The 27324-nt window shown below is 55.6% G+C and overlaps 1 protein-coding gene across 8 annotated transcripts; it reads right to left on the bottom strand.

The window, feature by feature from the left end:
* Nucleotides 1-729: 729 nt before the first annotated feature.
* Nucleotides 730-27322, bottom strand: GPR35 (G protein-coupled receptor 35). Of its 8 annotated transcripts, none has more exons than XR_009351955.1 (3): nucleotides 14340-14527; nucleotides 3394-8522; nucleotides 730-2419 (listed from the first exon to the last, which is right to left on the bottom strand). XR_009351955.1 is itself a non-coding variant. In XM_059167507.1 (3 exons), exon 3 carries the CDS (start codon nucleotides 8510-8512, stop codon nucleotides 7595-7597), a length of 918 nt encoding a protein of 305 aa, XP_059023490.1. In that variant the 5' UTR covers nucleotides 8513-8519; nucleotides 14340-14428; nucleotides 25735-27322; the 3' UTR covers nucleotides 3069-7594. The 8 variants fall into 8 exon arrangements, 7 of the variants coding, with proteins under 7 accessions (XP_059023490.1, XP_059023491.1, XP_059023487.1 ...); XM_059167507.1 differs by lacking the exon at nucleotides 730-2419 and adding an exon at nucleotides 25735-27322 and having other exon boundaries at nucleotides 3069-8519; nucleotides 14340-14428; XM_059167508.1 differs by lacking the exons at nucleotides 730-2419; nucleotides 14340-14527 and adding an exon at nucleotides 25735-27322 and having other exon boundaries at nucleotides 3069-8519.
* Nucleotides 27323-27324: the final 2 nt, after the last annotated feature.

Here is a 27324-nt window from a genome sequence, read left to right on the forward strand (position 1 = left end):
TGATGGTCTGGACACTCCATCCTAGTGCCGCAACCCATCATAGTCCCAGCCCCCACCACAGTGGCCCTGCAGGTGACAGGTGCAGCCTGGGGTGCAGCCCGGAGGCCCTGCTGCTCTCATTCTGCCTGTGTGGCCGGAGACGTACCCCCGAGGGCCTGCGGATTGGCCCTGCCAGGCAGATGGCTCTGAGGAGGCTGGAGCAGGTGGCAGGGGTGGGTGGGAGAGGGGAGAGGAGGAGGGTGGGGGGAAGGGGACAGGGGTCTGGGTCTCCCAATCTCCCTCTAGTCCCTTGAGGCTCTCAGGAGCATCCACATCTGCATCTTTGGGCCAAGTCTGGGGACCCCAGTCTCCAACATGAGCCCCTGGGGGCTGTCTCTTGCCTTGGCTTCTCTGTGGAGGTGTCTGTGCTGATCCTGTAGCTCCATTCCCAGGCAGGCCCTCGGGCTCCAGCCAGATGGGCACATCCTGACGGCCACAGCATTGTGGGGAGAGCCCCTCCCGTCCCCCACTAACAGAGGGGATCACCAGGCCTCTCAGCTCAGCCTGTGGGCGTCCCCGGGCCTGGCCCAGAGTGGAGGATGTGGCTGTGGGGTGGCGACGGCTGCTGGCGCTGGGAGGTGTGATGTGTGTAGCAGAACAAGCGGCCCTGAGAAGCACCCCAAAGGTAGGGACTAGACGTCTTCGACATGCTTCCGGAACACAACTGAACATTTATTACAAAGAAATGTCTTTTTTTTTTTAAGATTTTATTTATTTATTTGACAGAGAGAGAGATCACAAGGAGGCAGAGAGGCAGTGAGAGAGAGAGGAGGAAGCGGGCTCCCTGCTGAGCAGAGAGCCCCATGTGGGCCTCAATCCCAGGACCCTGGGACGATGACCTGAGCCGAAGGCAGAGGCTTTAACCCACTGAGCCACCCAGGTGCCCTGCAAAGGAATGTCTTTAAACTTAATTAGCGTCTGTGTCTCTGTAAACGTGTGTCCCACAACCCTGGGATCCAGGCTTCTGGATCCTGAGCTTCGGTCTGCAGTGGTGTTACAGGCCTGAAGAGAGACCTTGGAACTTTGATAGATTTTGGTGTCTAATCATGATCTATAGGTGACACAGAAAAATGTGTGTTTTTTTAAACACCCTTCTCAGTACTTGCCAAGGAGTGCTACCTGGGTGCTCGGAGAGTCCTCCCTTCCTGAGCACCCGCAGGGGTGGAGTACAGAGGTTGGAGGTCAGCCTAGCATAAGTCAGGGTCATTCTGGAGCTTGAGGGCTGGGGTTGGGGAGGGGGCGCATGCCGCAAAGGAAGCAGCCCAAGGGTCCAAGCCAGCAGAGCAGGAAGAACAAAGATCTGGGGGTGATCCTTAAATTCCTTGCTTAAATTCTACTTGCTGAGCAATAGTCCCCATCCCCACGACTCATGAATTTGAAGCAGTACTGTGAGCAGGGACGCTGCTTCTTGTGGGTGCCATGGTGGGGGAGGGGACTGTTTCCTTGTGGGGGGCCTGTGCCGCCTGCTGCAGGGCCGTGTGTGGGGCTCCTCCTGTGGGGCTCTCCTTAGCTGCCCCGCTGCAGACACCCAGGTCAGGGTGGTCACCTGCAGGTGTGCCCCGCGTCCATCCCTGGAAAGTCAAGGCCAGGCGGGTGGTACCCTGCACAAATCAGCGACGTGCTGGGTGGTGGGGCAAGGTGCACTCGCCTGCTTGGCTGCAAGTTCGGCCACCAAGGCCACGTGCACTGGGAGGACACAGAGCACGAAGGTGGCCAGGTTGGCAGCCATGATGTGGAGGGCTCTGGGGATGTGGTCGGCCCCCTGAGGCGGTGCCCGCAGAGCCGAGGCTGAGGGTGAGCAGTGAGATGGAGACCCAAGGCAGGGAGAAGGCAAAGGTCTTGATGGCCCGGATGTGTCCCTGCCCGAAGTAGAAGTTCTCATCTGCAGGCAGCAGGGACATGACCAGGGCCACCGTCCCGGAGACCAGCAGCCAGAGGCCAGGCCGGTGAAGGCGGCCCGGCAGGGGCTGCGCCAGGCCCAAGCCTGCAGGGGGAGCAGGAGGTGGTGTCGCAGTCCGAGGGATGGCCACAGGGAGGCCCGTGCTCCGGTAGGGGTTGACGTGGTAGAAGTCCTGTGGGACCCTCACAGCGGGCCCTCGAATTCCCCCAGCTCCTGGCCCAGCGTGGGCAGGACTTTGGGTGGGCTTAGCAGCCGTAGGAAGTCGGTCGCTGCTGGGTTGGCCATGGAGACGCTGGTCTTCATCCACCTCTGCCGGCAGCTGCAGAACTCCCAGAGCCCGAGCCCACTGAGGGGCAGCCCTGGTGCCAGATGGGCAGATAGACCCTGGTAACCTGGGACGGCACGCGCCCAGCTGTGTCTGATCCGTACCCATTGGAGCTGTTCCCTGACAGGCGGTGGGAAGCTAGTGACCAGCTCCACCTGGGGGCAGGCAGGGAAACGCTGCTGTGGCTGGTCCCTCCTCCTTGACCTCCCCGCTCTCTCTCCCTCCCCCACCACTTCCAGTAACAGCCCCAAGGGCTCCCTGTCTTGATCCCAAGAGGTTCCACTGAGGCCACCCCCTCTGTTCCACCCAGAGGGACCAGATGCCTGGATGAGCACAGTGGACCCCGCCACAGAAGGGGGCTCTGTGGGGGTTCCTCTCTGGGCTTCTCTACCAGCTCAGCCCAAGACCTTTGTGACTTTACTGTCCACTCTACTCCCCAACATCCTGTGGCCTTGTCTAAGGACCATCAGCCCATGGCCCATGGGGCAGGGCCCCCACACTCTGGCAGGGGCCACAGGCCAGTCTACGGAGAGAGAGGACCCCCCGGCCCATCAGGAGAGCGGTGGGATCACCAGGCTGAGCCTGTCTTCTCTCCTGGCTCTGTTGGTCTTCCTGCTTCTGTGTCTGCGTGTCTCCCTCAACCCAGCCACCCCCTCGGCCCTCCCACTCACTGTCCACCCTCCTCCTTGGGGCCCTCCTTTTGCCTCCCTCCCACCAAAGGCTCTCCCCCAACCCCCATCTCCCCCATTCTCTCTCCTCCCCCTCCTCTCAGCCTCTGTCCCCCACTGCCCCCCCACTGTCTCTCCCTCTCTCTCCCCCAGCTCTATCTCTGTCCCTCCCACTGTCTCCCCATCTCTGTCCCCCCAGCTCTACCTCTGTCCCTCACTCCTTACCCCCCAACTATCTTACCTCAAACAGACGCTAACTGTCCCCCTAGCCCTTGCCCTACGCCTGCTTGTTCTTGGAGCGCAGTGCGGTCCTCAAGTGGGAAGCACGGGGCTCGATGCAAGCCAGCCTGGGGCCCTGCACCTGGGAGCCCTTTGCCCAGCTTCCACTGGCCAGCAGGGAGAGGACAGGCCAGGGCTCACGGAGAGGACAGCAGGGGGCCACAGGCTTGGGGGGTACTCACCAGTCTGGGAGGCCTGGGGTCTTGGGGAGCTGGGCTGGGCCACTGTCCGCACAGCCAGACTAGAGCCCAAAGCCATGATCACAGGCTCTGTGCTCTCTGTGCACAGGTACGGTCATGTGTCTGAGGGCATCTGGCAGGGGGGCACCCCTGCTCAGAGCCCCCTGCTCTGGTCTCTGTGTGCCTGGCTCCCGCTGTGTCTGCCTGCCATCTGTGACACCCTGCACCACGTTGCTTCCTGACCACAGCCCTGGGCCACCTCTGCAGCCATCTGGAGCCCGGGGCCAGAGAGCGAGGGCACTTCCAGCCTGCAGGGACTGGCCTCCCACACGGGGCAGAGCAGGGCCTGCATGCGGCTTCCAGGAGGCCAGTTTGGGCCAGGTGGTGCCCCCCACCTCTACACATCCATGATTGGCACTGGCTGGGGAGACCTTTGACAGGATACCTGCCTCCTTCGGGACTGGAGAACCCAGAGACCCTCAGCCGCATCCCCCTCCCCCACAGCCAAGGAGAGCTGCCGCTCAGGGTTCCAAGCACCCAGCCTGACAGGGTGGCAGGCTGTAGTGGACGTTGTGGGGTGCTGCCAGGGGCCCCCATAATGACCAAGGCACATGCTGCCTGCCCTTCCTGCCAGAGTTCACAGCCCAGCCCACATCCCCTCTGGACTTGCCCTCAGCAAAGTAACACAGGGCCTCAGGGACCATGTGTCCATGGCAACCTGTGTTCTCGGCTGCGTCATCTCAGTGCAGGGCCCCCACGGGTACGGAAGCCTGTCCCTTGGCCCTCCCCACTCTGCTAGCACCATTGAGGGTAGGATTCCCAAGCACACTCCTCGGGAAACCCCTGCATGCAAACCTCCCTCTCAGAGACTTCTGGAAGCCACCCCGATGCAGGAGTGTGAGCCTGCCCGAGCACCAGGGCGGCCCTGCCCTTGGCTGTGCCAGCAGCCCCAGGGAGAGGGTCCAGGCCTGGGGCTGCAGAGGGTCTGCCAACCACCTGCAGGAGGAAGGGCATCAGAGGAAATTGAGAACTGGCCCCGGCTCGGGAGAGCCTGGAAGGAAGCAGAGGCATGTGGGGGAGCCCATTTTCCCATGAGTCGGGGACACCTCACACTGGAACAACATGGCCTGTGAAGCCATGATGGGGGTAAGCTGAGGGCAGGTGCTAGGAGGACGCTGGGAGGGACGGCCCGCCACACAGATGCAGCGATGGGCGCCAGCGCATCAGCCATCTTGTGTGCGGCAGGGGCTCTGAAAGGGTGGCGAGGACACCCCTGCTCTGAGAGGTGTGTGGTCCCAATCCTGTGGGGGGAGGGGTCTCTTGGTCGTCAATGTCATTTCTGCCCTCCTGTGTACCCTTCCGGGGAGGCAAGAGCTGGAAGACCCTTTCACTGCCAGCTCATGAGATGGACAGGCTGCTTCCCCCAGCGGGTTTCACGTGGTCAGACTCGGGGGGCCACTATCTGGATGGTCACTTGGGGAATGTGGGCAGTAGTTTCCTGAAGCACTGACCTTCTGGTCGGGTGGACACTGTATTCTGCTGCCCCCCTCCCTGGGGCCCCTGGGGTGCCCAAACCCTGCCATGCCCCTGCACAGGGGGGCTGGGCAGCAGCCCTACACCTGCACCCGTTCCCCAAGACCCTGCAGAGCCCCCTTGCTGTGGTACTGCCTCTGGTTGATACACCCTGGCCCTGTAGAAGATAGACACGTGTTCTTAGGGAAGGTTTCTCTGGTGCACAGCAGCGGGTGGGTCCCCGATAACAGGAGGCCAAGCTCAGCTCTGCCCATGGGTTGCCAGCCTCCTCCCTCAGAATACTTTCTCCTGAGGCCAGCTGCAGCCAGGCTCCAACCCCCAGCAGAGACAGAGAGCCTTCACAGAGAAGCAAGCTGCCCCAGAGGAAACAGCCACAGACAAGGGACATTGGCCGGATGACACACAGACGATTAGGAATCAGGTGACATGGTCCCCCCAGGAGCACCTTCCTTCTGTGTGCAAATTCCTGGATATGTACAGCTGTGTCTCGTGCAGCTCTCTGGTTGGACACACCCCGGTCCTGGGTCGTTTTCTGGGTCCCTCCCCATCATGGCTCTGCTTTCCACAGCCATCCTGATCTGTCTGCTGCTTGGAGACCACAGATGCCACCACCTCCTGCTTCATCTGCTGGAGGTGAAGGCACCTCCCGTCACTTGCTGCTCACACTTCCTCTGGTTGCTGCCCGGCCCTCACCAGCCTATACACTCCAGACCCCCTCCAGATGACTATGGCATGGGACAGAACAGTGTCCCTAGCCAGATAAAATACCCTAGATGTAAGCCTAGCAGAAGAACGAACTGGTGTCCTCCTGCATTCTGGGCCCTATACTCCTGTTGATGCAACCTCAAAGTGAGCCTGCTTTCATATGCCCGTTGCTTGCTAATTAATGGTGAGCCCAGTCCTGACCAGTGTGCCCAACTGCCCCGTAAGCCATCTGAGCCAGAGTGGGGGGTGTTAGGGCAAAGGTATTCCATGTGGTCTGACCCGGCCCAAAAGCCTCGCAGAGTGTATGGGCCATGATTAGTGTCCAGAAGTCAGTTCTTTGGATGTTTAACATCTGTGATTTTTGCCTTGGCTCCTTTTCTTGCTCCTTTGGGAATTTTGTGAAAGTCCAGCTGCCTGCACTTGCTGGGAGTCAGGAGTGGCGTGAGGGACAGAGGGCACACCCATCCCCTTCCCCAGCCACAGACGGGGGCCAGCAAGGGGGAGCCGTGGGGGGCCCTTCTCAGGAGGCTGGTGTCCTAGGAGCATAGCCAGCTGCCTCCGCCACCCAGCAGCTCCAGCCCCACCCCGAAAAGGTCTCCTCCCAGCGCCCCCGCCCTCCCAAGGACATCCCTGGCGAGCCTACAGCACGGGAGAACACAGGGGAGCTGGGCTAGTCCATATGGCTGCGTTCCCCCCGGCCCTGCTCCACCCGACAAGCCTGGCCATCTGCACGCCTTCTCAGCACAGAGTGCTGCCTGGCCCAGCCCTGGTGCACGTCGCGGGGGCAGGGTCGGCACTCCCTACCCAAGGTGACAAAGGGCAGGGGTCCCCAACGGTGGAGGGGGCATCTGAGCCCCAGCATAGGACAGCCGTAGATTGAGTTGCACGGGCCCCCTGACAGCCCCATCCCTGAGCAGAGGTCCCCTAAGCGTGGACCTCCCTGAGCAGGGACCACTCCCCGTGGGGCCCCTGAGGAACTGCCTCAGCTGCAGGGGCCCAAAGCCGGGACATTTGGGCTCCAAGCACATAGACAGAAGAATAGGAAAGGGAGGCTCTTTGGTATCCAGGGAGGCAGGTGGGCTGGGGTTTCGAAGCCAAGCCCCTCGGGCCAGCACCACAGGGGGCCCTAGAAGGCCCTGGTAGTTCCAGCCTGAGTGGGGGTGCCCAGGCCCAAGCAGGGAGGCCAAGGAAGGGTTAAGGTACAGCTCACACAGGCCTGGGCACTCCCACCCCCGCCTGAGGACCTCCAGGTCCTGCAGCCCCCAGGCAGGGTCCTCCAGCTTCCCTAAAGAAATCATGAAGGGAGCGTGCCCCCTCGACAGACCTTGGCCCCTTCCCCACTGTCCCCCAGCCCACCGCCAGCCCATTGCATCTGTGCAGCCCCTACAGGGTGTCGAGCGGTCCTGATTCTTCCTTGGCAGGAGGAAAGCAGGCTGTGGGCCTTTAGTATGGCCCTTCCGAGAGCTGCCCATAGCCCCCAGGAGACCTGCAGATGGCTGGGAGTGGGCCAGGGGGTGGGAAGCAGGTGGAGTGACTCAAGGAGAGTCCCTGGATGGAGAGTCCTTGAAAGCCACCTGGAAAGACACCCCAGCCTCCTACCATGAGAGTGTGGGGGACCCTTGACAGTCCAGGCCCAGCCCTGGGGGACAGCAGAAGGCTGCCCACTGAGGCGTCACAGCACAGAGCAAACATACACTCCAGTACCCCAGGGGTACCAGACTCTGGGCGCTCCAGTGTTGGCCCTGTCCAAGATTGGCCTCACTCAGCCTTCAGGCCTCCTGCTCTGGTCCCAACCCTCTTCCATCCCAGGGGTTGGGACAACTCTGCCTCAGGGTCTGTGCCCGCACCCCTTCCACCCTGCCAGGCTCCTGGAGCATGCCCAACAGCCACAGCGAGTTCAGGGATGCCCCAGCAGGCAGGACCTCCCAGAGAGCCTGGGACCTGGCCCATGTGTCCACAACTTGTTCTAGGCAAGGGTCACAGAGAGGGAGTTCTCATTCCTATGGGCCTTGGCAATGGGCATTGAGGCCAGCGAAGATGCCTCCTGGAACTCCTTGGCCATGAAGTAGTAGCAGATGGCGTCCAGACAACAGTTGGCATCCGAGAGCTTGCCTGTGATGATGAGTGCATAGCAGATGGCAGAGGTGTTCAAGCTCGTGGCCACGACCACTATCAGCACCACGTGAATGGGTAGGAAGCAGACCATGAACACAGCCAGGTTCGCCCAGACCATGCGGGTGGCCCTTCGGGTCGCCTCTGCCTGGTCTGGGCTGGCTGTCGGCCTCTGGCCCAGGGCGGTGACTACGCGCAGGGAGCAGAAGACCAGCACAGCCAGAGGCAGGAAGAAGCCCAGGAGGGAGAAGAACGTGGTGTTGGAGCTTTGCCGGGATGCATTCGAGAAGCAGAAGCCGCCCTCCTGCACGCCAAGGGCCCAGCGCAGCCCCAGCAAGCCGGCCACCAGTGCCCAGAGCGCCGCGCACACGGCTGCAGCCTGGCGAGGGGAGCGGAGTGTCCGGGCACGCAGTGGGTGCCGTACGGCCACATAGCGGTCCACGGCGATGGCCGTGACCAGGCTGATGCTCATGTACCTGTTGGCCAGGTAGATGCCCTGGGAGAGCTGGCAGAAGGGCGTGTCTGTGGTCCTCTCCTTCAGGGAGTGTAGGAAGAAGGGTATGGTGCAGAGCAGGCAGAAGTCGGCCACTGCCAGGTTGACCATGTAGACTCGGGTTTCAGTCCATCGCCGCATACGGCTGCAGAACACCCAGAGCGCCAGGCCGTTGAGCAGCAGCCCCAGACCCAGCAGCAGCCCCGTGTAGGTGGACAGGACAGTCTTGACCAAGGAGGGCCAGGGGAGCTCTTTGGGGACACAGGTGCTGTTGCTCATGGTACCGCTGCTGAGGGCGAGAAGCAGAGGATAAGGATGGCAGGCAGGGAAGGGGGCTGTGGGGCTGGCAGGGCCCCAACCCACCTCCAGCCCATATCCAGGATCCAGACTTGCCTTCCCCAAGAAAATCATAGAAATCATCAGGAGCTGCGTGTCACCCTCCGGGCCAGACCCAAATCCCCATGCACTGGATTGATAGGGAAACCCAAAGCTCTCAGAGGCTGGGTCAGGGGGTGGGGGTGTGTGGCAGGGGGCAGGGTAACACAGCCAGGTGGCGCAGAGACAGAACCAGATCTCCTCCCCTCTCCCCAGCCTCCTGGCCTGTGACGCGTCTGCTGCTGGGCAGAAAGGAAGGTGGAGGAGCTCACAGTGGTCAGTGTGCCAGTGCTCAGGTCCCGAGGGCCTGAGCCCGCTGAGAGGGCCCCTCTGCCCCTCCCTGTACTTGGCCACAAGAGTTGCTGATCTGTGAGCCTCCCTCACACCCCCGCTGTCTCCCACCCGGCTGCTCCTGTCGGCAGAGGGCCAGGCAGCAGGGCTGAGGCTCAGGATGGCTCCCCGGAAAGCTCAGGACTCTGGTCTCCCTCCCATGCTGCTGCCCTACATCCTCTTCCCGGGGCACAGCCGCCATAGGCCCCAGACACAACACTCTTGCCGAGGCTCTGCCTACCCCAGTCCTATGCGCCAGGGTCCCACTTGGAAGGGACCCTTGAGTCTTCTGTGATCAGAGCCTTGATGGCAGCCCTGCCCCTTCAGGCCCAGACCTTCAGGTCAGAGCAGGCCTCTGGGCAGCCCTGGGCATCCATCCCTGTCACCGTTAAGGCCACCATAAGACCTCACCCTCCACCACCCCATGCAGTCCCCTCACTCCCCGGACACACTCCAGAACACAGCCCCAGAGTCAGGGTAGACTTGGTCAGGGCTCTGACACCCACGGCATGGCCCATGATCTAGGAACTGGACTCTGGATTCACCCCAAGCTGGGTGGACCTCAGGCACTCCAGCAGAATGGGGCATTGGTGTCACACACGTGGGATCACGGGGCACCTGGATGGGTGGCCTGTGTGCCCAGTGTCTGGCACAGGGCACACTCCCCCCCACACCTTGGTTCCTTTGGCTGGGGGGCTGGGGGGACAGAGTGGGAGTGGCCACCCCTCCCCCCATGAGTACCAGGACCTCTGGGGGCTCCCTGCTCTCCAGGAGTGGTATGGAAGGGAGGGTTCCTGGGCGGGCTCTGCGTCCCTGCCTCTTCCCCACACAGGAAAGGGAGAAATATCCAGAACCATTAGGTTCATTGGTGCCTGGGGCTGGGTGGGTGGGAAGGGAGCTCATTTCCTCACTGCAATCCCTTGGGAACCTCCAGGTCACAGTCCATTAGGGAAGCAGGAGCACAGATTTCAGCCGGAAACAGAAATATTCTGCCAAATTATCCCATTTCATCCCTTTTGAATTTGAAAATGGCACACTTGCCAGCAATTAAAGATGTATGAGCTGTTCTCTGCATGTGAAGACTCCACACATTGCTAATGATACTCTCCTTTTTTTTTTTTTTTTTTTTTTTCCTTAAAGGATTCTGGTTTTCTCTCTTTCTGACACCCAGATTCAGAGGCCCCTCAGACCACAAGCCAGCCAGGCTCCACGGACCCCCCAGTGCCTACTGGAACCATCCATGGGGGTCCTTCCTCCTTGCCTGCCCTGCCCTCACAACTGCAGCTCACCCAGAAACACAGGTGACCTGCCAGGTGGGCTCTGGTCAGGTCCCCCCGCAGCCCAGGATCAGGGGACTTCCTGCCACTCTGCTCCTCCCTCCCCTCCCCCGGGTGGCCCTCCTCAAGCCCATCTCTTCAGAAGCCAGATCTCCAGACCAGGCCTCACCCCTGCCCCCTGCTCCTCCAGGCCTTTTGGCCCTGCCCTCACTTAGCCCCAGGCACCTGTGGGCCTCCGTGTGGGCCCTGCAGTCTACCCCAGCATCTCTCCTGGCACAGCTATGAGGGACAAGGGAATGCTCCCATTCCCAGAGGTAGGAACTGAGACCCAGAGGAGGGAGGGGCTGGGCGGCGCCCCCCCAGACCCTGCCACCAGAACTCTCTGCCCAGAGGCTCCTGAAGAGGGGTCTTGTCTCCACTCTCCCCCACCACAGTGGCCCCAGGCCCATCCCTCGAGGCCCAGCCTGACTGGGGTCCTAGCATGGCTCCTCCCTCTCTCCCTGCCTCTCTGTCCATCTCTGGCATCCCCAGCCATTTTGAGCACCGCACTGGGTCTGGTTTTTTCTAGAAAGAATTTCTCATGGATTAAAGTAGCAGGCTGTGTACTTTGTTCTAGCTCAAGGCAGGGACCTCCTGCTCTCAGCCACATCAATGCCTCAGAGTAGGGCACAAAGGAAGGCCCCCTGAAGCGTGCTGACCAGTTGGTTGTGGCCTGGAGGAGAGCACGGGGTGGGCTGGGGCCTCTGTGTGGACTGTGAGGCAAGCTCCCTCCCAGGGGCAGAGGCCCCCTGCACCCCCAGGGTTCACAAGGCTTGGGAGCACAGGGCTGGCTCCAGATTGCAGCCCAGGTCCATTCTCTTGCTGGTGGCAGCCTTGAACCACCAACACAGGCCTGGCAAGCACCCCCCCACACACCGTGGAGCCCCTGGGAGCCTCCCCCAGTCTGCCCTCCCTCCTGGCCACCACCTGCAGGACCCCCAGGTCCCTCCCCTGCTTCGCACCTGCAGAGCCCACGTGCTCCCCCTTCCTCCTGGTCCTCCACCCCTCTGGACACTTGGGGCTACTCCGCTGATGACAAAATGCGCATCCTTGCCATGTGCAGCTGGGCCTTCTAGGGAAGTGACCGTGGCCGCTGAGTCACTGCACAGAGCTCCGGGCTGTGGCCCAGGGGCGGGCCCAGGAAACGCTGCAGCCTCTGGGCACTCCCGCCCTCCCCAAGCTCCCCTCACTCCCCTCGCCTGCTGAGAATGATGCCCCCGCCCACCTGGGTCAAATGAGGAATCAAAGTGCCAAGGAAGAGGGCAAAGGGCCCTAAGGACACCAGGCAGTGCAGCCTTGACCCACCGAGGGTCAGCTCCCCAAGCTAAAAGGTGCATCTGCTCTGACATCACTGCTCCCCCTTTGTGCCCACCCTTGGGGACCCCCGCCTGGGCGCCGCAGCGGACGTGGCAGGGGGATGCAGGCCATCCATGTAGGTGTGCCCTCATGCAGAGTGGGGCATGCACTCCCATCGGCTCACTATTTCTGGGGGTTCACAGAAGGCAGACTAGGACAGGAGGCTTCTTGGAGGAGGCGGCACTTGAGCTGGGCGTGAATGGTGGAGGAGGTGGAGATGGAAGGGCCTTCTGAAAGGTGGAAGGGTGCCCATGGGGCAGGGAAGGAGCACGCTAGCCTGGAGGAGGAGGAGGAAGGGAGGCAGCTTCTCTCCCACAGCCTGAAGCCCACAGCAGGCAGGGGAGGTAGCCGGCCGCCTGCTCTGAGACATGACCCTTTCTGCGGGTGGAGGGGAAGCGTGAGAGGAGCTCCCCAGTGCTGGACAGGCCACCTTCAGAGCCGGACTGGTGGCTGGGTAGAGGCTGGTCTTTCACAACCTCCCCTCGCTGCCACATTGGAGCCTGAAGCAAAAGAAGGCCAGTCCCACCGCCCGCCCTTAGCACAGGGCCAATTCATGTTCACGTTCATGGAGGGTTGGTGCTCTTGATTCCGTGTAGTCAAACATAGCATCAAAGCCCAGTCAGTCCCCATGACTGGGTGCTGGCAGCCTCTGAGATGTTCGGCCTGAGGTCAGGGCCACCCTTGCCGCACCCTGGCCCCAGCCCTGGCCCAGGCACCTGGTGTCTGGAAACTGACGCCTCTGGAACCTTGACTCAGCCACAAGTCTAGACTATCTGCGGAGCTGAGCAGAAAGAGGACCCAAGCTTCTGTCATTTCCCCACCATGGACACTTTCTGTTCTTCTCTTCCCAGAAACCTGGTCTGGGAAACCTCTTCCCCTCCCACCAGACTGGCCAGATGAGGGTGCCACAGGGAGAAACAGGGGATGGGGAAACCTGTGGGGGAGGGGTGTTGGGGACACCATGGGGTGGGGTCAGTCCCACCTGCCATCCATCTCCCGAGTGTCCCTCCCTTCCTCAGCAAGGGGGTCCTGGCCACCCCCCCCTTCTCTTCCTCACAGACCCTCCACCCCCATCCAACATCCTCTTGCCATGAGAGCTCCTCCTCACTCTTGGCAGACTAGTGTCCTTCTCACACACAGGAAACACTCCGGAACTCCTCCCCAGAATGGAACTGCTGTTGGCCTGTCCCTAAGTCACCCCCCTCCCGGCACTGTCCCCCATTAGGAGGGCTTCTTCTCTCCAGTGTCACCTGGCCCTGTGGTCTTCCCTTAGCATTCAGACCCAGCTCAACTCCCCAGAGGGAAAGGACAGTCACAACTTCCTGGCTACATTGCCCCCCAGGCCTCTCCCCTCTGGCATCTACCCTGTACCCCAGGAAATGGCTGGGGTGCACGCAAGGCCAAGGATAAGTTGCCCCCAGCCTCCAGCCAAAGCCCCAGGCCCACGCCTGTGGGGAACAGCCTCTGAGGGGGCTACTGGAGGATGGCTGCCCTGTTTCCAGAAGCTGGCACGCACATCTGTGGTGGCAGGAAGAGCCTTGCGGTCTGACACTCAGCTCTGACACTCCTTGGCCTCTAGACCTCTCATGCTATCTGTGACCTGAGAGTCGCACACTCCAGGGCTTGACACAGAGGCCACGGGTCTAGGACAGCGCTGTGGAGCCCTGGAGTCCTGGGGTGGGCAGCCCTGGCTCTGGTCATCCAGTGCTCCTGATTCTGCTCTCTGCGCTTCCGCTCAGCACCCCCTCGGAAATCTTCCCCCTGGAGCCCCTTGTTCCCTCTTCACCCTGCATCCAGGAGGGCACTGCTGGGCCGCCTGGGACCCCACAGTGCCAGTCAGAGGGTCTGGTCAAGCCAGGCACCCAGACAGCACATCTACAGTCCTTTCCGGATGGAGATTGGCCCAAGCAAGGTGGGAGGGGGGGCTTTGCCAGAAGGGAGAAGCCACCATAGGACAAGGGACACTGGGCAACTTGGGGATATGAGGGCATCCTGAGCAGTCCTGAAAGGGTTCTGAGGTCCTAAGGGTTCCTGAGGGGTACTGAGGGGCCCTGAGGTGGTCCTGGGGTCCTGAGGGGGTCTTGAGGAGGTCATGAGGAGGTCCTGAGGGGTCCCCAGGTCCTGAAGAGGTCCTGGAGTCCTGAAGGGTCCTGAGATCCTGAGGGGTTCCCAGGTCCTGAGGTAGCCTGAGGTCCTGAGCTCTTGCAACTTTGGCTGAGTTGCTCCTGCTCCCACTGCTGGCATCCTTTGTCACATCACAGGGGTGGCTGGCATGGGAACAAGGGGATCTGAGGGGCCGATGGGGGGTTGCTATTCTGTCCCTCCCACTCCCAATGCCACAGCCTAGCAGACTCACAGGCTTAGCATGGGAGTGCCCTGGGCATTGCCCTTCCCTGTCCTTCCTTGCATCGACCCCATCCCCTTCACCAGCAGCAGGGGGCAGCTTCCCGCAGCCTCTGCCCTCAGACACTTGGGACTAGGCTCCGGCAGCTGTCCACCCCCTCGCCTCCCACCCCCTCTGCTTGTGCTCAGCTGCGCCTTTCCCCCTAGCTGGAAGATGCCTTGGGGCATCTAGACACCTGCAGGTGACAGAAGTGTCCCCATCTGGCACATCCCATGCCCCATAGCCACATCCAGCAGGGGAGGCTGCTGCTCTGGGGAGACAGCAGCAGGTGCTGGCCCCATGGCTGATCCTAGGGCCCCCAGCTGCCCTGGGATGGCTCACTCACCCCTACACAGCTGCTGCTGCCCTCCTCGGGGCTGGCTCCTCAATGGGCTGTCCTCTGGTCTCTGCTGCTGCTCGGAGCCCCATGGGACCCTGCCAGATAGGGGTGGTGGGGTGGGGTGGTGCTGCTCCAGCTGCTTTTCACACTGTTGCTGACTCCCTGAACTCGCTCCCTTACTCTCACAGACCTCCTTCCCCTTTTTCTGCCCAAGGCGCTCTGTGGCTGCGAGGCTGGCCGCTGGCCCCATGCCAGGTCCTCCGCCTGCTCTCATGCCTGGGGATGCTGCCTTCCAGCACCACCCTACCTCCGTAGCCGGGGAGGCAGACACGGTGGTCCTGGAGCCCAGAGCCCGCCCGGGAGCTGTCCCCACTCACTGCGCCCACCCTCCCCAGGAAGCCTCCTCTTCCAGGTGGTCCTCCCAGCTCAAGCACCTGCCTGCCAAGACTTGCAGGGCTGGGCCCAGGCTGAGAGTGTGACGGATGGAGAGCACTAGCTCACTCCATCTGGAAATCACCGTGAATGTCTACAGCTGACATGGAGGGAGCCTGAGAAGGGCAATCTCCCCGGAAAGGGCATATGTCTTCAGGAGGGGTCCCACCGCCCACCTCCCAGGGCAGCCGGCCTCCTGCCTGGGCTTCTCTGAGCCAGTCTGTGGGTGCGGGGTCCAAGGAGAGGCTTAATTTTCCAGCACCCACAGAGATGCCCAGACAGGGGTCCTCAGCTTCCCCAGACCAACACTGCTGAGCACTTCCTGCTCGTCCATGTCATTCCCCCTACCGCTCTGAAGGACCACTTCCTCTGGAAGTTGGGCAGGACACCAATGGAGAACAGAGAGGAACAGATTCACAGAAGAGGAACCATGAGCTAGAGAGGGTTCATTGGAGATCTGAAACAATGCTCAGCATATTCATGAAATGAGAAATAGAAATTAAAAGTGTCTTGCAGCACAATTTGTCCTTGTCAGATGAGGCTATATCCTGGCATCTGACAGCCATCTCTGGGGGAGATAGCCTTGGATGTCATCTGTTGGGATTTAACGTGATATGAACCCCATCGGAGGGAACCTAGAAATCGCACAAACTTAGAGATGCCTTGCCTGTTGACCCAATCATCCTGGTTCCAGGAATCTGTCCCACTCACAGACCAGCCCAGTGAGGAAGAGGAGACTGGAGAGGCTATTTCTTGCCGTGCGGTAGGGTAGCACAGCCTGACGTCAAAGGGCCCTGCATGCATGAAGTGCTTGCTGTTTACACCGCGGGGCACCAGGGGATTGTAAAAAGGAAAAAGAAATATTCTATATGTTACTAAATGGTTTTCTCCAGGATAGATTGCTAAGTGAGAAAAATCACTGATGTGTCTTTATTGATTTACAGCATGCCAGCAGCTTGTCTTTACAAATGGAAGGATAAGCCATTAAATTTGTTTTAAATTAAATTATTACCTATAGAGAATAGGCAGAAAGGAGATGAAGGGAGACTATATAGAAACTAGACTTCTATATACAGGAATATCCCTTGGTTTGTGGCTTTGGCTTTAGAGCTACATAAATATTTATGTAATTACTAAATTAAATTAAATTACATTTTTAAAGGAAATTTTATTTATTTATTTATTTTAGATTTTAGATTTTATTTATTTGAGAGGGAGGGAGAGAAATCATGAGAGGGGAGAGGTTGGGGGAGAAGCAGACTCCCTGATGAGCAGAGTGCCCAATGTGGGGCTAAATCCCAGGACCCCGGGATCATGACCTGAGCTGAAGGCAGAGGCTTAACCCCCTGAGTCCTCGAGGTGCCCCAAAGGAAATTTTTAAACTTGAAAGCAAGATAAAACCAATAAACTTGCATTATCACCTGACAGCACAGTCCTAGCAAACTCTTCCAAGTGATTTTAAAATCCAGTATTTGACTGTCACCTGTATAGTCCAACTACGAAAAGGATGTCAAAAACACTTCATTTTCTGTAATCATTTTCCAAATAATGTTAAAACCCAGTTTCATCTGTACATGTGCATAATGCAAGGATGTTTTTTAAAATACATAAAAGCATCTTAAACAGTTTTCAGTAATCACACTGTTGATAATAATGTTGGTATTGTGATTTGGGGATTATTGTGTTGTGAATAAGTGTAAATGAATACTGACTCTGGGCATTGTTGAAGTTTCTGTGTGGGATAAATGAGATGCAGATGTATTTTCAAAAAGGTCCAGGGAGAAGCATGCAGATCGGAATCTGGGTGCATAGTATCAGTAGGTACTTGTACTGTGTCATTTCTTGGAAAGGAAAGTTAGTATCTTAGTTCAGACTAAGTTCTGACTAAGTTCTGACTGACAAGACCTAAAAACCAGCACCCAGGCATCTAGATTTTGGTCTCTAGATACCACTTCTCTTGAAGAGAAAGAGGAGCTCCTGAAGTCAGTGGATACTTGCAGGTCTGGCTTAGGAATATAGAACTCCTGGGATAGTCGTTCATCCTAGAAAACAAAGCAGATCAAGACTCTTGGCTAAAGTCTAAAGGATTCAGGAGGTAACTCAAGTTCGCTCCCACTGGCCAAAGACAAGATGCTTTGCATGGCAAAAAGTAGCAGCATTTCCATGAATGGGGACACAAAAAAGTGCTTAAATCCATGAATTTGTAATTATACTTAACAAACAGACAACCAGTCCATTCCTGAAGAGGCTGGCCACAAAAACAAAAACAAAAACAACAACAAAAAAAACCCACTTGAACTTGATTAAACCCCTGGAGCTAGATCCCAGGGACAAGAGCAGAGAAGGCACAGAACAGGACCCATGACATTCCAGGGGTGCAAGCAGCAGACTCCGGTCTGTGGGCCACTGTGCAGGGCCGGGCATCAAAAACAAGAGTCACAAGGGGAGAGAAAGAGATGACTGAGAAATCTCCCACCTAAGAGACTCAACCATGGGGCGCCTGGGTGGCTCAGTGGGTCAAGCCTCTGCCTTCGGCTAAGGTCATGATCTCAGAGTCCTGGGATTTAGCCCTGAAACAGGGTCTCTGCTTGGCAGGGAGTCTGCTTCCCCCTCTATCTCTGCCTGCCTCTCTGCCTACTTGTGATCTCTCTGTCAAATAAATAGATAAAATCTTAAAAAAAAAAAAAAAAAAAAAAAAGGAGAGCAAGAGACTTGACCGCATGTCAGTTAGTGGAGGGAAGGGACCTTAAGTACATCCTGTTAAGCGGCCGGTGTCCACAGACACTTAGGGTGTTGGGCCAAATGACAAGTCACAATCTAGTGTCATAGCAAAGTCCAGGGATGGAAGAAAGGCAGCGGCTGCTCAGTGTTCCATTTTGCCCCACGGTTACACAAGGCAAGAGTCAGACGCCCTGTAGACGGGCAGGAGGACCATCTCACTCCTGAGGATCCCTGAATATAAAGCTCCCACCTGTGTATGGTGCGGGGTGGGGGGGCAGGGTCAGTGGGGCAAGGCTGGGAGTGAAAAGCACTGAGTCAGAGTTGGAAAAAGAGCCTCAGCCAAGGACCCTGAAGCAGGTCTGACCACAGTGCATGCCTACCAATGCAGGTGTTCGAGGAGCGGAGCCCATCAGCCAGGACCTGAGCCCTCACCCCAGGCCCACTCAGATGCTATGGGGTACACAGACCGCAGGGCTGGGTTGGGGGTGCTGCTCCTGTGAGGCCTGAGGGCCACAGCTCTGTGACTGCTGTGGGCAGGTGGTGGAGAGCACACGCAAGGTTTGGGCCTCTACATGGACTTCTCAGGTCCCAATCTAAGAAAATTATTTTTAAAGGTGTATATGACCATGGGGGAGAGGTGAAGACTGAGTGCATGTCTGATAAAACTAAAGTCGTGTTCATTCTGGCTCAGGTGTGGCAATGCTGTTCTGCGCGTGTGTTTTTTCGATCCTTATCTTTTATTCACACTGAAATTCTTGTAGATGGCATGATATGATGTCTGGCATTTGTCAAAATATTCTAAGCTAGTAGATGGAGGTCAGGTGAAATAGGACCAGTCATGATTTGGTCATTGCTGGAGTTGGGGGTGAGGGCGCATGGAGTTCATTATTATTTTATTTGTATCTGTTTGAAAATTCCCACAATAAAAAGTTTAAGAAAAGGATGGCCAAATACCCACTACAAGTCCTTAAGAAGCAAGGAAAGGATCTCTGTGACTTTTCTTTCAACTCCATGGTAATGTAAAAGGGGGCCTTCTCAGTGGTCCTAAAATGATGAGAAATCCCTGCCAAACACAGGCAGGAGGGTCATATGGTAGGAGAAACCACGGACCAGAAGATGCATGTCCAGGAGAGGACTCCTGATACACAGAGGGAGGCCGAGGGCCGCCCCAGAGGGACGGCAGTCTGCATGGGGCACACACACACACACACTTACACGTGTGCAAAGCCATATGTGTACATGCACACACCCACGGCACACACACAAACACACATGCACATACAAACACATAGACAAACATACAATTACATACACATATACACTGTGGAACTGAATAAAGGAAAACTTAGAATGGAGTTGGGAGCCGCAGGAGAACCTCTCCAGGCCCCCCACTCATGGCCATTTGCAGACCCCACTAAAGGGACCAAGTTGCAGGTGGATGGATACTACTTTACTACGCCACCAGCAGGAAGAAAGATTTTCTTCTGGCCCTGGCAACAGCCCTGCCAATGAGAGACAGTCACTGCCCAGCCAATGAGAGACAATCACGGTCCCCCGCAGAGAGACACTCATGGCCCCGCCAATGAGAGACATTCACAGCCCAGCCAATGAAAGGCAGTCATGGCTCAGCCAATGAGAAGCCACTATACTTCAACCCCTCCCCACCCCCTCACAAAAAAAAAGCCTTCTCTCCTTCCTTGCTGGTCTGAAGAAGAACCAGCTTTGCTGATAAGGTGACTGTGTTCTGTTTTGAGGTTGACGCGACACGTACACATGCTGTGCCCCTGCACAGGAGGACCCCGGGCGCACACACTTCTCCGTGCTCGTGGGAGGGGCCCTAGGGTGGACAGGAGGCCAGTACGGCCCCCGCGGGGCTCAAGCAGTGGAGGGCACGGGCTGGGAACCGTCCAGCACAGCGGATGAAGCCCATTCCCTTGGGACTCCGCGCTCGCTGCATCTGCTTCGCCTGGAGAGCTGTCTGCAGGGCTGAGTCCTCCTCAGAAGCAGGAGGCTGGGCTGCCTCCGCCAGCCCCGGGGCAGCAGGATCCACCTCACCAGCTCCAAGCCTGCAGGGCACGGAGTGGGAAACGAAGGCCCAGCGGGGCAGGGAGGGGCTTCAGGCCGCTAGGGGTGCACAGAGGAGAGCACTGGGATCTTCCCCAGAGCGAAGCTTAGGATGCAGCCTGCAGCCAAGACCGAGGCCAGGGAAGGAGCAACGGCGGTGAGGGGCTGGAGCCGACCCTCAGACACCGGTGGCCCCGGAGGGCAGGAGGGCCACGTAGGCGGTGGTGTGGGAGTGAGGGTGATGGGAACGAGGAGAAAGGGGGGGGGGGGCGCCGCGGTTGGGGTTGGGTCTTTGGCTAGAGTGAGCGAGCAGGGGATGGGCGGACTTGGGTTGGGCTGCCTTAGGGTAGGGTTAGAGCCAGGCCTTAAGGGGTCAACAAAGCAAAGCTTGAGTTTTTACTTGATTTGCTCACTTAAAAACTCTGGAGTTCAAAGTCCTTTTTCCAGAATCTTGTTTGCGTTGTGATCAGAGAAAAACTCCCTAAAGGCCCGATATACACGCGAAACCATATCAGATTTCTTTTTAGACATAGAAATCAGGGTTTGGTTCAAACCAAAAAGCTGATCTGTGGCCCATCGTGCCTGGATTGAACACCTGCTTTGTACACAAACAGCTTGAAGGAAAATCATTTTGTCTTTGAGACACCGACTAGTGCCTCTATCCCTGCACTCCTTGACAACGGAAGTCCTGATTCCCAACGGTGTGCTCATCTATAGTCTTCCGAGCTTTTACAAGATGCTAAAAGTACAGCCTGGTAAAACTTCATTCTCCAGAGCCCTTTCTTCCCTATGCAGGCACATTTCCTGGCAGATGTCCTAACCTGGGCTCAAATAAAACCCCCTTTCTTCTAAAGATTCTAAAGGTTTGTTCATTTTCCTCTCTCTCTCTCTCTCTCTCTCTCACCTCCCCCCCCCACACTCACGCACAGTTTTTTGGGCCACGCTCTCTCACCTGCTCCCCCCTCACCTGGAGCACCCCACCTTGGCTCTCACCTCCCCAGCTGCCCTCTTGCACACCCACCCACTGCTCCCTACACAGCTCCAACCATGCCTGCCTGTCCACTTGGATTTCCTCCTGCACATACTTGCTGAGCACACCCCTGCCAGGCCCTGGGCTGCTCGGGTCAGCCTCCTTCTCTAGTCAGTGGGAGTGAAGCTGCCATCAGGGTGGGGCAGTCACACTACAGGGTTGCAGCAGCTACACTGTCTGGTAGCCAGAGGCACGGTCTGAGTGAGAGGCCATACCTCCTCCGGGGCCCTGCTTGCTGAGCGTGCAATGACTCAGGTCGCAGGCTGTCCTGAAGGTGGTCCTCATGCAGACTCTAGCTCCTCACACGCCCTGCAGTGCCTGGGCCCTGAGGGCTGGGTCTCACCATGGTCAGTCCACTGACCCTGCAGGCACCTAACAGGCATTGTCGTACTTGACTTCCAGCAGCATGGGGCAGAATTCTTCATTTTGAAGTGTTTTAATAAAGCATTAGACCCAAGTGTCCAGCCAGGTACACACTCACAAATTAAAGAGTGGAATCTCCAATGATCTTTGGGAGCCCCTGCATCTTGCCCAGATCCCGATACCCTCTCATAGCACCTCTCCACCCCCCACCTCTAGCTCCGGAGCCACTGCCTTTCTCCATCCAGTCAGTCATCAGTAAGTTACATCTGCATACTGTAAACCCAGTAGCAACCACTGAAAAAAGAGTTATAATAAATAAGCCAAGAGAGGAGATAAATGGAATATGAAACAAGACATTCAGTCCAAAAGAGGGAGAAAAAAAGATACAAAGAAAAGATGAGATCAATAAATAGAAGACAAATGTAATTGGTCTAATGCTCCAATTAAAAGGCAAAGATTTTCAAACTGGGTTAAAAAAGCAAAAAGTGGGGGCACCTGGGGGGCTCAGTGGTTTAAGCCTTCAGCTCAGGTTATGATCCCAGGGTCCTGGAATCAAGCCCTGCATGGGGCTCCCTGCTCAGCAGGGAGCCTGCTTCTCCCTCTCCAGCCTGCTTCTCCCCCTGCTTGTGCTCTCTCTCTCTGTCAAAGAAATAAATCAGATCTTAAAAAAAAAAAAAAAGCAAAAAGTGATAATGTATCTAACTGACACATACTTTAAACATAAAGGTAGGTTAAAAGTAAACAAAATGAAAGAATGGAAAAAGATAGAAAATGCAAACACTAATTTCAAGAAAGTTGGAATGGGTAAATTAATATCAAAGTTAACTTCAATACAGGGAATATTACCAGGGATAAAAACGGACAATTCTTCGATAAAAGGATCAACTTGTCAAGAATGTCTAACAGTTCTGAATGTGTGTTACCTAATAAAAGAGTCAAAATATGTGATGTAAATTAATAGAACTAGCAAATAAAGAGAGAAATCTACAATGTTGGGTTATTTTGACCTATCTCTCAGTAACTGAGAGAAAACTGATAAGTGTATAGCTGACTTGGACAACATCTGTCAGCTTATCCAAGCTGGTACTTAGAGAATGGTATGCCCAAGAACAGCAGATTATGTATTCTTTTCAAGTGCACATGTGAACATTCTCCAAAATAGGCCATATGCTAGGCCACAAAAAAGTCTCAATACAATTAAAAGGAATTAAATCATATAGAGTATATTCTCTAAATAAAACACAACTAAATTAGAAATAAATAACAAAAAGATACATAAGATATCTAAAGAGTTCCCAAATATTTGGAACTTAAACACATAATTATAACTAACTCAAAGGTCAAACAAGTAATCAAAGGAAAACAGAATTATTTTGAACTAAATGATAATGAAAACACAACTTATCAATATTTGCAAGATAAAGCTAATGAATGCAATGTTTTGAGGAAAATTTGTAGCTTTGAGTGCTTGTTTTAGAAGAGAAAAGTGTGTAAAGCCATTGATCTAAGATTCCACTTTGGGAATCTAAGAGAAATATAACAACAAATTAAACCCAAATAAGTAGAAGAAAGAAAATAAGAGAAAGTAGAAATTTAATATAGTACAAAAATAACCTATATAAAACCAATAAAATGAAAGTTGTTTTTTTTTTTTTTTTAAAGATTAGTTACACTGATAAGCCTCTGGCTAGACTGACCAAGGTAAAAAACACCCCACAAATTACTAATATCAGAAATGAGAGAGAAGGCATCAAGATCATAGAGACATTAGAAGAACAATTAACATTAGTAACTTCATGCAAATATATTTGACAACTCAGTTGAAATGCACAAATTTCTTAAAAGTCACAACTTGCCAGAATTTATAGAAGAAATATAAAATGTCAATAGTCTTTATTTATTTTTGTAGTCCATATCTATTAAAGTTGTTGAATTCATAATGTAAAACCTTTCCACAAAGAGAACTCATGACCCAGATGTTGTCACTGGTGAATTCTATCAAACATTTAAGAATAAAATAATATCAACCCAAATACTTTCAGAAAATAAAGAAAACACTTATCAACTAATTTTCAAAGGCAAGCTTTAACCTCATTCCAAAACTGGACAAAGACATTACAAGAAAGGAAGAATAAAGATCAGATCATGCATGAACATGGATACAAAAAATCCTTAATAAAATATTAACCAACAGAATCCAGCAATATAAAAAATAAATAATACATCCCTAACAAGTATCCCAGGAATGTCAAGGTTTAACATTTCAATGTCAGCCAATATAATTGACATTAATTAATCAATCAAGTAATAAAATATTTATATAATCCTCTCAATAGATGCAAAAAAATCATTTGATAAAATTCAACATCTATTTATGATAGAAACTCTCAGCAAACTAGGAATAGAAGGAAATTGTCTGACAACTTGCCAGTGGTCTAACAAAGGGCATCTACAGAAAAAAAAAAAAAAAATCACACCTAATGGTAAAAGACTGAATGCTTTCCCACTGTGATCAGAAACAAGGAAAGGAACTCTTGCCAGTTTTATTCAAAATGGTATTAGAGGTCTTAACCAGCAGAAGAAATAAGGCAAGAAAAAAGGCATTCAGATAAGAAAGCAGCAGAACTTTCTGTTTTCACATATGACATAATTGTGTATGTAGAAGTTCCTAAGGAATTTACAAAAAAAAAAAAAAAAAAAAAAAGCCCTAAAACCTCAAAACCAAAACTATGAATAAGTGAATTAGCAAAGTTATAGGACACAAAATTAACATACAAAAATGTATTCCTATATACTAGCAGCAAACAACTGGAAAAGTGAAACCTCAAATACAGTATCTTTTGCAAGTGTCAAAAAAACAAAAGTAGTTAAGAGAAAGTGTAAGGGGCACCTGGGTGGCTCAGTGGTTTAAAGTCTCTGCCTTCAGCTCAGGTCATGATCTCAGGGTCCTGGGATCAAGCCCCGAGTCAGGCTCTCTGCTCAGCGGGGAGCCTGCTTCCCTCTCTCTCTGCCTGCCTCTCTGCTTATTTGTGATCTTTCTGTCAAAAAAAATAAAATAAAATAAAATAAGTGTAAAATGTATATGCTCAAAGCTACAAAATATTGCTGGGAGAAGTTAAAGAAGACCTCAAAAAATGGAGTGGTATACCATGCTCATGGATTGGAAGGGATCAGTTCTCCTCCTGTAGATCTATGTGATCGACTAATTAATGACACATCAAGCATCATTTCTACTGCTTTTGCCTCCTAACTATACCTCAACACTGACCTCTTCTCTCTGCCTCTACCACCTCTCATCTGTCCAGGACACCATCATCTCTCCCTTGATGTCTGCAACAGCCTTCTGCTTAGTCCCCTCCCTATCCAGAGACTTCAACCAGAGAGAAAGATGTCAAATATACACAAATCAGGCCCTGCTTAAAACTGTGCAGTGGCTCCCTACCACCCAAGACATAAGACCCAAGCTCCTTAAGTGGACCTCAAGACCCTTACCTACCTTTCCAGCCTCAGCTCCTGCCACATTTGCTGAGCCTACTCCCCACACTGTAGGCACAGAGAGCTTCTTTCCATTCCCTGAGGGAGCCCAGCTCCTCTGCCAGCCCTAGCCCTCCACTGCTGGCCCCAGACTGGTCAAAGATCACCCCCATGTGTCATCCCTCCCTCACCACCAGGATTATCTGCATGACTTGTGTGCAGTCCTCCTGAATGGATCGTGCATGCCTCAAGGGCAGGGGTGCTGGGCCTCTTGGCCACATCCATAGCCCCCCACACATGCTCACAGAGGGGCTTCAAAATGAAGGCACGGGGGAGCAGGGTAGAGAGAGATGTGTTGATGCCGATGGGTCTTCTCATTGGGGCTTGGCGGATGAGGGATGAGAGCACATCAATCAGATACAGACACATACACACATACGTCCCAGTGCCCTGACATCACAGTTGTCCAGGCCCCAGGAACACACAGGGGGCCAGGATTGACATGACAGAGTCAGCCCAGCCCCAGCCAGGGCTGTCTCCACGTATATTTGCTTTTTCTCCTGGGTGATTTGCGAAGGGACAGGCAGCTGAGGGTGGGCACAGGCTGAGCCCTGGCCCTGTGTGTGGGGATAGGAGGGCGGGTGCTTTAGGCAACTGTGCACAAGCCTGGTGACTAACCCTCCATGCCCCGTGCTCCCCAGGACCCGAGTGAGCAGGCTCCCAAACCAGCTGTGCTGGTACAGCTGGCACCCACTGGGAATCAGAGGACTAGCCAGAGGGTCCTAACCAGAGGGTCCTAGCCAGAGCCCCGCAGCTCAGGTCTCCTGGCAGGGGCTGGGCCCGAACTGCAGAGCTGAGTACTCCAGGGGGCTAGAGGGCCCAGTCTGCCCCCTAAAGCCCCTAAAGCTCATCCTCAAGACCGGCGAAGGATATCTCCTGGATAGAGCAGCCATGTCTGAGGCCTTGTGCTCGGGTCCAAGCCCCAAAGTGTCCCCAGGAAAAAAGTGACTCTTGCGTTCATTTCAAAGGGCAGCAAATCTAGCTTCCATCTGTTAAATATTAGAGGAGAAAAAAAAATCTAGGAAGACCAAATGACGCAGACATGGGACTCTAAGCAAGAAAGAAATGATGACTAATGGAGAGAGAGACAGAGAGACAGAGAGGAAGGGGCCTGGAGCATCTGAGAACTTTGCCCCAGCCTGGCTGGCCCAGGGCCCACTCACCCAGCTCCATCCCGCCTCTCACCCGGGAAGCCCTGCCCAGCCAGGCACCCCTCTGTGACTACCTCGCTCAGGGAAGTGGCATCTTGATACTCACCTCAGAATGTCTGCCACCCCTAAGGCTGACCCAGGCCTGGGGGTGGGGGGTGGCAGGCGAGGCCGATGAGAGTAAGACCCAGGACCGGGCAGGACACGGCTCCCATGGGGAGGGCACAGCTCACCTGCCTGAAGCAGGAAGTGATAAGAAGGGAGCCTGAACAGGTGGTGTGGGGCAAAGTCTGCCAGGAGGGCTGAAAGGTATTGTTCGGCTGCACACACCCAGACCTGCCCGTCTGTGTTGGTGGGGGCCACCAGATGCAGCTACACAGCCCCCACGGGCAGGCGCACAGGACCGGGACTCCACTGGGGCCTGGCTGCTGGACTCTCTTGGCATGGCTGACGACTGCTTCTGGGGTCCCTGGAGCTGCAGGCCAGGGCCACGGCGGGGCTCCAGTCCATACCGGTCAGCAGGGCCAAGTGGTGAGGCAGCCGTGGACCCACCCACATAGGGCTCTGTGGTCTGCAGCCTCAGCGCGGCCCGGTGCATCCTGTATGGGGCTTGGGAGTGGGGGGCAACGCCAGATTGCCAGATGTGAGAAGAGAGGCGGAGGCTGGAGGTTTCTGATGCATGGGAGGTCCCACCGTGCGGTGGAGGGGGCATGGGTCCAGATTTTGTTGCTCCCTTTCTCAGAAGGATGAGCTGAGCTGGTACCCATCCTGCAGGCCAAGGACTCAAGGGCAAAGCAGAGAGCCAGAGCCTGGACATGGGACACACTGAGCATGGTCAGAGCCCAGGCTCAGCTTCCACAAAGACACTGAAGCCCAGAGAAAGCAAGCTACTTCCGGAGGTCATTGGGCCAGAAGGGGGCGCCAATGCAGGGAACCAGACAGCCACTGAGGATGCCCTGGGGGTCAAGATCAGGGGATGGAGCCACATGAAGGAGTAGGGCGCAGATTGGGGCTGCTGGGCAAGAGGGCACTCGTGCTGAGGCACTGTCTCCGCTGGCATCCTGCTGCCAGGGCCGGTCCCTAAGCCCAGCATAGCTGAGGGCTGGCTGCCTCCTCCAGGCTGCCTTTCCACCGGTGGATGCCCTCTGTCCTCACTTGACCCCAGAGAATGGGTCACAGCGCCACAGCAAGGGCCAGTTCCAATCCTGCCCCTATGCCACAGAGAGGCCAGCCCCCGCCTTCTGGAGGCATCCTGCCCATCTGTGGAGTGGGGTGGGGCAGTGAGCAGCACTTCTCTCTCAGGCCCTGTGCCCCGGCACCCTACCCTCCTTGGGAAGGGTGGCACATTAGCTGGCTGCCCAGGGTGATGGTGACCCCACAGTGCTGGGGAGTCAAAGAGATGGGAGGTGAGGGAGAGCGGTCTGGCTGAGATCATGGCCTGCTGCGACCAACTGGGTAGGGGCCTGGGGGCCTGCAGGGCCTCCTCCTCCCACAAAAGGCAGCTCCTCAGGGTCTCGCCAGGCAGCTGGGGATGGGACAGGGGAAGGGGGTAAGCCCAGCATGAACGGGGAGGAGGATGTGAGCCGTAAGCTGTGCCAATTCTCTTTCCCAGCCACCACCTCCTGCTCCTGTACCAGGGCACGTGCCCACCCCTACCAGCCCTCCAAACCTCTCAGCACCGCGGTCTGCCCCCCAAATC

This window comes from Mustela lutreola, chromosome 3, assembly GCF_030435805.1.
Source record: "Mustela lutreola isolate mMusLut2 chromosome 3, mMusLut2.pri, whole genome shotgun sequence".
Classification (NCBI taxonomy): domain Eukaryota; kingdom Metazoa; phylum Chordata; class Mammalia; order Carnivora; family Mustelidae; genus Mustela; species Mustela lutreola.